At 34.9% G+C, this 12242-nt stretch overlaps 1 protein-coding gene across 1 annotated transcript in view; it reads left to right on the top strand.

Annotated features, from left to right (window-relative positions):
• EXOC5 (exocyst complex component 5) overlaps positions 1–12242 on the top strand; it is a 61525-nt gene that overhangs the window by 37592 nt on the left and 11691 nt on the right. Inside the window, exons 13-14 of the mRNA XM_060619914.3 lie at positions 7138–7246; positions 11615–11735. Coding sequence (XP_060475897.1) covers positions 7138–7246; positions 11615–11735 — 230 coding nt within the window. The remainder of the gene's footprint in view (positions 1–7137; positions 7247–11614; positions 11736–12242) is intronic.

Genomic DNA, 12242 nt, shown 5'->3' with positions numbered 1-12242 from the left:
ATTTGTATCGATGTGTATATGGTTTATATATTTTATATTGACAGATGGTAAATCAGTATAAATTACACACATAAATCAATAGGAAACAAAGGCTACACATAAACAAATAGAGAAAATGCAAGTTACCAATAAGATTTTCACTCTCACTAATAGGAAAATGAAACGTAAAATAGGGAAAATAGTATCTCATTCAGTCTGCAAAAATTAAGTCTGATGATATCAAGTGTTGGTAAGGATGGGGAGCAATAGATATTTTCATGCACTGCCATTGGAATAGAAATTGTATCTTTACTTTGGATAGTAACTTGAGAATTCCTTAGAGAAACTAATAGGTATATGTGCCACATTGTTTACAATGGTAAAAAATTAGAAGCAAATTAAGTGTGCCTCAAAAAGAGAATTGATAAACTGACATTGTTGATACACTAGAAAACTATATAACAATTTAAATGACTAGAGTTACGTGTATCAACATTAGCAAATCTCAGAAATACAATGTTGAATACAAGATGGGGAAAAGATATATTCAGTATAATACCTCTATATAAATTTTTAAAAAGTAAAACTATACCTTATATCGTTTAGGGATGTGGACAAGCATAGGCATGATAAATTCAGGATAGTGGTTGCCATGAAGGAGGAGTACCTAAGGGACTGTATCCATATTTATAATGTAGGACCCCCTCACCCCCCAGATCTGAAGTACATTTGGAAAAATGTTAAGATATGACACATCTGGGGGTTATGGATATATTTGGTAAATTACTGTGTCTAGTTTTCTGAATGCTGGAAATAGGTTAAAATATTTCTAAAGATCATCGAACTTGAAACTGTCAACATTATATTGTTTGAGTCACAGTAACTAGCTCTAAATCATGACCTTTGTCTGGAAACTTACAAGATAGAAATTTAGTTCAATTCAGTGCATTCTGATCCAGCAACATTATGTGTTTACTTTGTACCAGCTGCCATGTTAGACATTGAGGATATAAATGAAAGACATATACCTTACTTTTGAATAGTGTGGAGAAAGGAGGTAGCATATAAAGAATCAGTGCAAAGTAGGTATATCGTGCTGGGACCAAAGAAGATGCAACCAGCTCTGCCTGGTGAAGGAATTGAAGAAGAGTATTTTTTATAAAAGATTACAAGAAGGGAACTTTTGAGGCCTGAGTCTTGAAAGCTACATAGGATATCTACAAGAAGGTAATTCTTGCAGAGAGAATACTACATATAAAAAGACATACATAGGGCTGTCTGGGTGGCTCAGTCAGTTAAGCGTCCAACTTTGGCTCAGGTCATGATCTCACAGTTGATGGCTTCAAGCCCCTTGTTGGGCTCTGTGCTCCAGCTCGGAGCCTGGAGCCTGCTTTGGATTCTGTGTCTCCCTATCTCTCTGCCCCCCCTCCGCTTGCACTCTCTCTCTCTCTCTCTCTCTCTCTCTCTCTCTCTCTTTTTCTCTGTCTCTCAAAAATAAGTAAAAATGTTAAATAAAAAAAAAAATAAATCCTTGGTGGATGTCAAATGGCTTTCCTCCTGTAAAAAAAAAAAAAGACATACACAAAGATTGGCTGTGCAGCATAAAATGCTTGAAATAAAAATGTACATTGGAGAGTAATAAAAAAGGAAGTTGAAAATGTACACAGAAACTTTTTGTGTACTCTGCTTAGAAATTTAGACTTGACCTTGTAGTTGATGGAAGCTTTAAAGGATAATTAAAAAGGACAGTGTAACTTTTGCACTGTTGATGGGAATGCAAGCTGGTGCAGCCACTCTGGAGAATGGTATGGAGGTTCCTCAAAAACTTAAAAATAGAGCTACCCTCTAGCCCAGCAATTGTACTACTGGGTATTTATCCAAAGGATACAAAAATGCCCAGTGTTTATAGCAGCACTATCAACAATAGCCAAATTATGAAAAGAGCCCATTTATCCATCGACTGATGAGTGGATAAAGAAGATGAGTGGATATACAGTGGAATACTACTAGGCAATCAAAACAATGACATCTTGGCATTTGCAACAGCATGGATGGAACTGGAGAGTATTATGCTAAGCAAAATAAGTCAGTCAAAGACAAATATATGATTTCACTCATACGTGGAATTTAAGAAACAACAGATGAACCTAGGGGAAAGGATGGAAAAATAAAAGTAGAGACCATAAGAAACTCTTAAAGAGAACAAACGGAGGATTGCTGGAGCTGTGTTGAGTGGGGGAGGGTGGGCTAAGTGGGTGATGGGCATTAAGGAGGGCACTTGTTGGGATGAGCACTGGGTGTTACATGTAAGTAAGGAATCATTAAATTCTACTCCTGAAACCATTGTTACACTCTATGTTAACTTGGATTTAAACAAAATTAAAATATTAAAATTAAAAAGGGCAGTGTAATTGGTCCTTTTTTTCCTTTTTTAAAAAATAACTTCCAGATATCTTTGACATTCAGTAAACTGCATGTATTTAAACCACATGATTTGATAACTTTGATAAGTTATATCTACATTTCTGAAGCTATAACTTCAATCAAGATAACAGATCCAGTACCCCAAAAAGTTTCCTTTGTCCTTCTATAATCTCCCTTTCCTCTCCCTCCACTTCTGTTCTCATTTGCATGAGACTGAACAGCTTTATGTCACTGTAGATTCATTTTCAAAAAGAAGTTGACATTTGAGGACTGAGTTTTGAAAGCCAAATAGGATGTCTTCGAGAGGTTGATTAATTTTCTAGAATTTTTTTTATAAATGGTATATAGGATATTATAATATAGTATTTTATAAATGGTATATAGAATATATGTACATGTGTTTCTGGCTTTTTCAGCACGATTCTTTAAGAATTCATCCATGTTGTGTATATTATTTACTGTGTTCCTTTTTATTGCTGAGTAGTATGTCTTTGCATGAATATACCACAGTTTATGTATTTACCTATTGATAGACATTCAGATTGATTTCATTGTTTGACTATTAATGAATGAAGTTGCTGTGAACATTCATGCATATGTCTTTATGCAGACATAAGCTTTCATTTCTCTTGGATATAGACTTAGTAGTAATACAGGTGAGTCATGTATTTCTTTTAAAGAAACTGCCATACTGTTTTCCAAGGTGGTGGTTTCATTTGACATTCCCACCAGCAATATGTGAAAGTTTCATTTGCTTCCCCATGACCTCCAACATTTGGTATGATCAGTCTTTTTAATTTTAGACAATCTAATGGTGGATAGTGATATCTCATTATGATTTCAGTTTGCATTTTCCTAACGACTAATGATGTTGACTGTCTTCATGTGTTTATTTGCTATTCATATATATTTGAGGTATTTTTTGTACATTTTAAAAATTGAGTTCTCTTATTTTTTGAGAGTTCTGTGTTCTGGTTACATTTCATTTATCAGATATGTGATTTGCAAATGTTTTCAGTCTGTGGCTTGTCTTTTTAATCCCTTAACAGTAGTGTTTCATTTGATGAAATATGGATGATGAGAAGTTCTTAATATTGGTGAAATCCAACACTTTTCTGTTATGGATGGTATCAGAATTTTTGGTATCATATATAAGAAATCTTGGGCTAACCCAAGGACACAAAGACTTCCTATTATGTTTTCTTCTAATAGTTTAATAGTTTAAGATTTTGCATTTAGGTCTTTAATCAGTTTTGAGTTAACTTATGCATGTCATGTGATGCATGGATCAGAGGTGGGTTTTTTTGTTTTGGGGTTTTTTTTTGTTGTTGTTGTTGTTGTTTGCATTTAGTATCCAGCTGTTTAAACATTATTTATTGAAAAGCTATCTTTTCTCCACCAAATGCTTGGGAACCTTTGTCAAAAACCATTTGAGAGTTTATATGTTGATCTATTTCTGGACTCTGTTCCATTGACCTACTTGTCTTTGTGCTAAGACTACACTGTCTTGATCACTATAAGTCTTGAGTCAGGTAGTATAAGTCCTCTAATATTTTCATATGCCTTATAATCAGTTTGTCAGTCTCAGGGGAAAAAAGTTTGAAATTTTGATTTTGATTGCATTGGATCTGTAGTTCTGTTTGTGGACAATTAACATCTTAACAATATTGAGTTTTTGGTCTATGAACATCGTATATCTCTCCATTTTTTTAGATCTTCTTTAATTTTCCTTAGCAATGTTTTCTAATTCTTAGCACACAAGGTTTATCCCTGAGTGTTTAGGATTTTTTGTGCTATTTTAATGTAATGTCAGTAGTATTTTTTTAATTTGTATTTTTGATACTCTGTGTTAGTGTATAGAAAAACAGTTTATTTTTATATGGTGATTTTATACCTGCAACCTAACTAAACTCACTTATTAGTTCTAATAGTTTTTTTTTTTTTTCTGTAGATTCCACAGGATTTTCTGAATAGACAATCATGTTGTCTGCCAATAAAGTCAGTTTTACTTACTCAAGTATAAAAACCTGTTATTTTGTTCTCTTGCCTCATTGCATTGGTCAGAACCTCCAGTTCAGTGTTAAATAGAAGCAGTTTGAGTAAACCCTGTGTGCTATTCTTAACCTTAAGAATAAAGCATTCAGGGGGCACCTGGGTGGCTCAGTCGGTGAAGCATCCAACTTCGGCTCAAGTCATGAGCTCATGTTTCATGAGTTTGAGCCCCACGTCGGGCTCTGTGCTGCCTGCTCAGAGCCTGGAGCCTGCTTCGGATTCTGTGTCTCCTTCTGTCTATGCCCCTACTCTCTCTCTCTCTCTCTCTCTCTCTCTCTCTCTCTCTCACTCACTCACTCAAAAATAAACACACACACACAAAAAAAGAATAAAGCATTCACTGTTTCACCATTAAGTATGATACTAATTGTAGGTTTTTCACAGATGCTCTTAATCAGATTGACAAAATTCTTTAATTTCTAGTTTTCTAAGTAATTTTATAAGATTAGGTGTTGTATTTTGTCAAATGCTTTCTTTTTATTTTGTTAATGTGCTGAATTACACTGATTTCCAAAAGTTAACCTTGCCTTTCTTGGATAAACCCCAATTGTTCACCATGTGTTATCCCATGTATATTTTGTTGGATTAGGTTTGCTGAACTTTTGTCAAGAATTTTTGTGTTTGTGTTCATGAGGGATATTGACTTAATACATATACTTTTTTCTCATAATGTCTTTGTCTAGTTTTGGTTGTCAGGGTATACTGGCCTTGTAGAATGAGTTGGAAAATAATCCTTCCTCTTCAGTTTCCTGGAAGAGTTTGTATAAAATTGGTATTATTTTTTCCTTAAATGTTTGGGAGAATTTACCAGGGAAGTCATTTGGGTCTGCGGTTTTCTTTGTGAGGGTTTTTTTAACTACAAATTCAACTTCTTGAATAGACTTAGAAATAGGTTATCTATTTCTTTTTAATTGAACTTTGGTAGTGTCTTTTAAGGATTTGTATATTTTACATAAATTGTTGAGTTTATTGGGATTAAGTTGTTCATGATAGTTCCTTATTGTCCTTTTAATATCTGTAGAATATATAGTGATGTCACCTTTTCATTCTTGATATTGGTAATTTGTATCTTTTTTTCCTGATCAGTCTAGCTAGAGGTTTATCAGTTTTATTGATTTTCCCAGAGAATCAGCTTTTGGTATCTTTGATTTTTCTCTGTTCTTTTGTGTTTCATCAATTTCCACTCTTTATTCTTTTTTTGGTACCTACTTGGGTTTCATTTGCCCTTCTTTGTTTAGTTTTTTAAGGTGGAAACTGAGGTCATTGATTTGAGACCTTTCTAGCTTATAGCTAGTTAAGGGCATCTGTTGGGCATCAGTGAGCAAAGAAGAGAGGTGAAGGTTGTGGTTAGAGTGACTAGTGAAGAATAAACTTTGGGGAGTGGTATTAAGAAGACCAGGAAGGGAATCGAGTAATATCAAATCAGTATTTATAATAGATCTTTTAAAGTGGGCTATGTATTTCAACTCCCCCCTCTTTATATCAGATGATAATCATTACTCTGAGAAAGGTACATGAATGGAGACTACAAAGAGGCAACAATCAATTGATAAACAATACAGGAAGCAGTTATAAGAAGTTGAGAGGTAATTTTCTAACTTTTTAAATAGAGATTTCATTTTCTCACTGTGATGTTAATAATTCTTTTACTGAGTAATCATCAGCAACATCAACAGCAAAATGAACACTTGTGAGTTTACTGTGTGCCAAACACTGTGCTAAAAATACTCTATGTGCATTTTCGTATTTTATTCTCACCTCTGGACTAGGATATAAGTACTGCTAATAGTATTCCCACCTTACAGATGAGAAAGTGAGGCCTTGTGGGGTTAAATAACATCTTAAGGGGTTACTCAACCAGGGAGTGATGAAGCTGGGATTTGAGCCTGTCATAGTTTAGTGCATCGGCTACTGATTTCCCCATCTCCTCCCCCAGTAGAATAAAGAATCCTTCTTATTTTGAGTTTTGCTAGAATAGCTTTTGTTAAAGTTAGTGGCTCTGGAACTTCTTTCACCACAACCTACAATAAGAAATGGATTTTACAGGGGCACCTGGGTGGCTCAGTCAGTTAAAGCATCTGACTTTGGCTTAGGTCATGATCTTGCAGTTCATGAGTTTGAGCCCCACATTGGACTCTCTGCTATCAGCATGGATCCTGCTTCGAATCCTCTGTCCCCCTGTCCCCCTGTCCCCCTGATCCTTCCCCACTCACTCTGTCTCTCTCAAAAATAAATAAACATTAAAAAAAAAAAAAAAGGAAATGGGTTTTACATGGCAGCCCAGGGGACATTTGTTATATGTATGTTTGTGTATGTGTGATGTTTTGCGTGTATGTGCATCTCATTAAACTATATTTGGTTTTAATATGTACATTATACTTCATTTTCTATTGATTCTCTCTTCTCTCCTCTCTTTCTTGTCACAATCCACTAATGGATTGCAATCCAGGTGAGAAAAACACTGATCTAGTCTAAGCCAGGAGACTTGTAGACAAATAGGGAGCATTGTAACTATATGTCTATGTATGTGAGAGAGGCATTGGGGGTGGGAATGGGAGTATAAGTTATTTTGATATCTGAACACTGGCTACATCTTAGACGAAATTGATTGCTAAAAAAAAAGTTGCTTTTTTTTTTTAAGATAGACTTGAGGAGTAATTTGTTTGGTTTTTCTTTTTAAAGCTTTCTGATCCTTCTGATTTACCAAGGAATGCCTTTAGAATTTTTACCATTCTTGTGGAATTTTTATGTATTGAGCATATCGATTATGCTTTGGAAACAGGACTTGCTGGTAAGTATATTTATTTGTCTTATAATTTGCATTAAATTTCTTTAATCATGCTTAGTTAACTGTATGCATAATAATGTTTTGTATATACTCAACTTTATACATCGAATTCAGTTCAATGCAATGAATAATGCTTTTTGAGCTTCTTTAATGCAAGGGTTTTCCAGGTGCTGAAAGTTACACAAAGACACAGTTGTCTCATATTTCTTACATCAAGCAGGGCAGGGCAAGCTACATAAGTTACTGCAGCGTATGGGCAGACTGTAGTACAATGCCATAAGTTATAAAATGTCAAGGGAGCAGAAATAAGGATGACAGCAATTCTTGTTGAGGCAATTGAGTAATATAAGGTGTAGAAAGAAAAATACTCCAAAATAAGCCTGGAAAGGAATGAATTCATATTAAAATTTTTTCTTTTGCTTTTGGTCTTTTGGGTTTACTGGTATTCATAGGGTAATAATGACTTCTTCCCTAAATCCCAGTCCCATTAATCCAGTTGCCTCTGAACTTTCCACCTATCTATTGTGCATCTCAGATATAACATATGCCTAATGAAGCTCTTTATCTTCCATCTAAATATGTTTGACTCCCATTTTTCTCCATGTCTTTGAAAGGTATTACTATTTATGGGTTGCTCAGGCCCCAAACATAGGAGTTGCCATAATTTTTCCTTTTCATGAATGCTGATAGCCAGTCTATCAGCAAATCCCATTAGTATACTTGCAGACATAACTCAAATTCATCTACTTTTCTCAAGGTCTACTGATGCCACTCTAATTTAAATACCATCATCTCGGGGCACCTGGGTGGCTCAGTTAAGCGTCTGACTTCGGCTCAGGTCATGATTTCATGGTTTGTGAGTTCGAGTCCCGCATCAGGCTCTGTGCTGACAGCTCTGAGTCTGGAGCCTGCTTTAGATTCATGTCTCCCTCTCTCTGTGCCCCTCCCTAGCTCGCTCGCTCTCTCTCTCAAAAATAAATAAGACATTTAAAATACATACATACATACATACATACATACATACCATCATCTCTGTCTACTCCTAACTGGCCTTTCTGTGTACATTCTCACTTCTGCACAGTACTGACTCCACATAACAGTCAGTTTGATTATTATTTCTTTGTTTAAGACCCGTTAGTAACTTCCTGTTACTTTTAGGGGGAAAATAATAACAGACTTCACAAAAGCATGGCTTTTGATCTGTCCTCCTCTTCTGTATTCATCCACATCTCCTATTGCACTTCCTCTCACTATCTCAGCCGCTCTGGCCTTCATTCTTTTTTCTCACTCAGGCTTGTTGCGCTTGGTGTTTCCCTGTCCCTCAAATCCTTTTCCTTCAGCTCTTCAATGCCTGGCTTTTCAACCTCTGATCTCAACTAAGAGGTCACCTTCTCAAAGAGTCCTTTGCTGATCACACTAGCCAATGTAGCCCACCTCTCCCAGTCCAGTAACTCATTATTTCGTCACTGAATTAATGTTTTTCATAGCATTTCTCGCAATGAAATTTTCATCTGTTAACATCTGCCTCCGCTAACCAGAATTCATTAATTCAACACATACCTTTTAAGTGCCTACTCCTGCACTCATGGAGCTTTCAATCTCAGGGAAAGGATAGACAAATGACTAGAAAGTGCAATGTAAAATTGAGTAAGAGTTAATGAGAAGTTTTGGGAAATTGGGATGGGAAATTCAGGAACAGAGGGCTTTTTTTTTTTTTTTTTTTTTTTTTTTTTGAGGAAGGATGGTCAGAGACTGCCTGTCTGAGGAGACATGATCCAGAGAGCTGAATGAAGTGAAGGAGTGAATTGAGAATTTGGAGACAGTATTTTAAGAGAACAGCATGTAAGCTCTTGTGGCTAGGAATCTTAATCTTTCTTATTCACCATTATTGTCTGGCACCTAGAAGGCACATAGTAGATGCTCAAAAATGTTTATTGACTGTATGTCACATCATTTCATAAAGTTTTTAACATTGAAGCATACTCACCCATAATTCAGTAACCTTGTGGTTTATTCTTACCCATTTTTTTATTTGCTCTCATGATGTAGATAAACATTTGTAGCCTGCTTTTTTTTTAACTTAAGTACAGCATACTCTTTTTTTTTTTTTTTTAAGTTTATTCATTTTCTTAAATAATCTCTACACCCAACGTAGGGTTCAAACTCACGACCCCAAGATCTAGAGTCACATGCTTTGTTCCAACTGAGCCAGCCAGGTGCCCTAATTACAGCAGATCTTGACATCGAGTATTTAACATTTGCCATTTGCAAATGACTTAATGTGGCAATTTGTATTGGGTAATAATACCTCAAAGGTATGAAGATTAAAGAAGATAATGAAAAAAGATAACATGAATTTGAATCCATATGGTATGAAGGACCTGTTATTAAGCTCATATGGAAATCTAGCATCTTCATTTTAATAGTTGTATGTATTCACAATTTGGAAGGGCTTAGGGGTGAGAATGTTTCTTATATTCATAAACTTTCTTCCATGCAGCCATTTAGTTAGTATTTACTAAATGCTGTTTTTTCTAATGATAGAATAAAATTCTGTCATGCATATATATAATAAAGTTAAATAAACTTAACTATCCCCTATTTCTAGATATCTTGAATCTTTTCAGTAATATAAATAATGCTGCAGTGAACGTTGTAGAGCTTAGAGTGTTTTCCTTATTTTGAATTATTTTCTTCGTATGAAATCCCGGAAGTGAAATTAGCAGTTCAGAGTGTGGTACCTGGGGCCCCTGGCTGGCTCAGTTGGTAGGGCATGTGACTCTTGATCTCTGAATTATGAGTTCAAGCCCACGTTGAGGGCAGAGTTTACTTACAAAAACACACACACACAAAGTGTGTTACCAATTTCAAATTTTCTATACATATACAGTTTTGCAAAAGGGTTTTTTTTTTTTGCAGTAATTTACACTGTTATTGACCTTTATGATTGTACTAATTCTTTGCATAGTGTTGAATATTTTTTTAGAATAAAGGGATTTTTTTTTTTTTTTTTTAATTATGTAGAGGGAGCGCACGCATGAGTGAGGGAGAGGGGCAGAGGAAGAGAGAATCTTAAGCAGGCTGCATGCTCAGGACAGAGCCTGAGGCAGGTCTCAGTCCCATACTGCTGGTTCATGATGTGAGATGAAATCGAGAGTCAGACGCTCAACCACTGAGCCACCCAGGTGCCTCTGGATATTCTTTAAAAACCTTTAATTTAATGGTTGAAAACACACATAAATATTACCTTAATTTTTGTATCTTCCATTAATAATAAGGATTGGTATTTTCTACATGTGTACTGACTTAATTTTCTTTCTAAGTTTGTGTTGGAGTCTTTAGTTTTCTTACTATTTGGTGATTTTATCGTATCTTCTTTTTTTTTTTTTTTTTTTTTGAGAAAGAGGGAGAGCGTGTGCAAGCATGTGCACAGGTGGGGGAAGGGCAAAGGGAGAGGAAGAGAAAGAATCGTAAGCAGGCTCCATGCAGCCAACGCAGGGCTCTGTCTCACAACCATGAGATCATGACCTTAGGCGAAATCAAGAGTCGGACACTTAACCAACTGAGCCACCCAGGCACCCCTTTTGTTTTCATTTTTAAAACTTTGAAAAAAAATCATCATCCCATAAAGAATTCTAGGTATTAAACTTTTATTTTCTCATGTATGAATATTTTCCTTAGCCCATTATGCTTCTTAGTTTTCGCTAGAAACATAGACATCTAAGGTTAGAATGTATCTTAGAGTTTATCTATTGCTCTTCTACAAAAAAGATGAATCTGAAATCTGGAGAGGTCAGCTCTCTTTTTTGGAGTCAGCATGTGGAGTCACCTGAATAGCATGCTGGAAAATCAAGAATTTTTTTGTAGACAGCGAGGAGACTTTGAATATTTTTGAAGAAATAATAGCAAGATGAGTGAAATGTGTAAATTTAAATATATTACTCTGGCAACAATATATTAACAGAAAAGATAAAGTGATTTGAACCCAGGAAAGTAACAAAAAAATTATTTTAACTGAGATAATGAGGCCTTGTTATAAGAAAAATGGTGGAAGTGGTTCATGGCTCATGTGAACCACTGGGCATGAGAGAGTAGGAAAGAAAAGATATAGACCAAGATGATTCATTTATTGATGCATTTTTTGTTTATCTCAGCAAATAATGAAAACTGAGTAGATGGTGAAACTTCATGTGTAAAAACTTTGGATTAATTTTATTATTAAGCTTAATTTTACTTTTCTGTCCACAAAAATCATTGCTGATTTATTAAAATAGCATTTGCTTTTACTCATAATATCACATTCATTTTTTCAGTTAGCAAGATGAATTTCTTCAAGTGTGATTCTAATACATACATGCCTTCCAATTTTAGGAATTCCTTCTTCAGATTCTAGGAATGCAAATCTCTATTTTTTGGATGTTGTGCAACAGGCCAATACTATTTTTCATCTTTTTGACAAGCAGTTTAATGATCACCTTATGCCACTAATAAGGTTAGTCAAATTGATTTTTGTTGGTATGTCAGTGAATATTATAATGTTCTCTACATATAAAGACTTACAACAAAAATTTCATGAGATTAATAGGACAGATTTTAATATACGACATTAAGGTTTGGTTTGTATTTTCCTATCAGTTTATGTGAACTTTTCAAGCACGTGAGGATTAAATAAGGTGGAGTATATGTGAACATGCCTTATAAAATTATATGTGTACTATTACAAGATGAACAATATATAAAAGATAATATTTTAAACATTTTATTGTAAACATGGATATGCCAAAAAATTAGTCTAGAAACAGTCTTAAAGATAAGATCACTTGTAATCCCTAAATCACACCTTGAAAGGAAATGTACTAATTTAAGAACTGTAATGCCACATAGCAAAGAATCCACATAACTGTTAGAGTTGCATATTCCTTAATATTTGTGTGTTTTTGACATTTAGGTGGCATTCAGAAGGCAAATATGATTGTCAAAATTATTTTTTAGTGTAGGA

Source organism: Panthera onca, chromosome B3, assembly GCF_046562875.1.
Source record: "Panthera onca isolate mPanOnc1 chromosome B3, mPanOnc1 haplotype 2, whole genome shotgun sequence".
Classification (NCBI taxonomy): domain Eukaryota; kingdom Metazoa; phylum Chordata; class Mammalia; order Carnivora; family Felidae; genus Panthera; species Panthera onca.
Note: the sequence above shows the minus strand (reverse complement) of the source record. Positions and strands in the feature narration are given on the sequence as shown.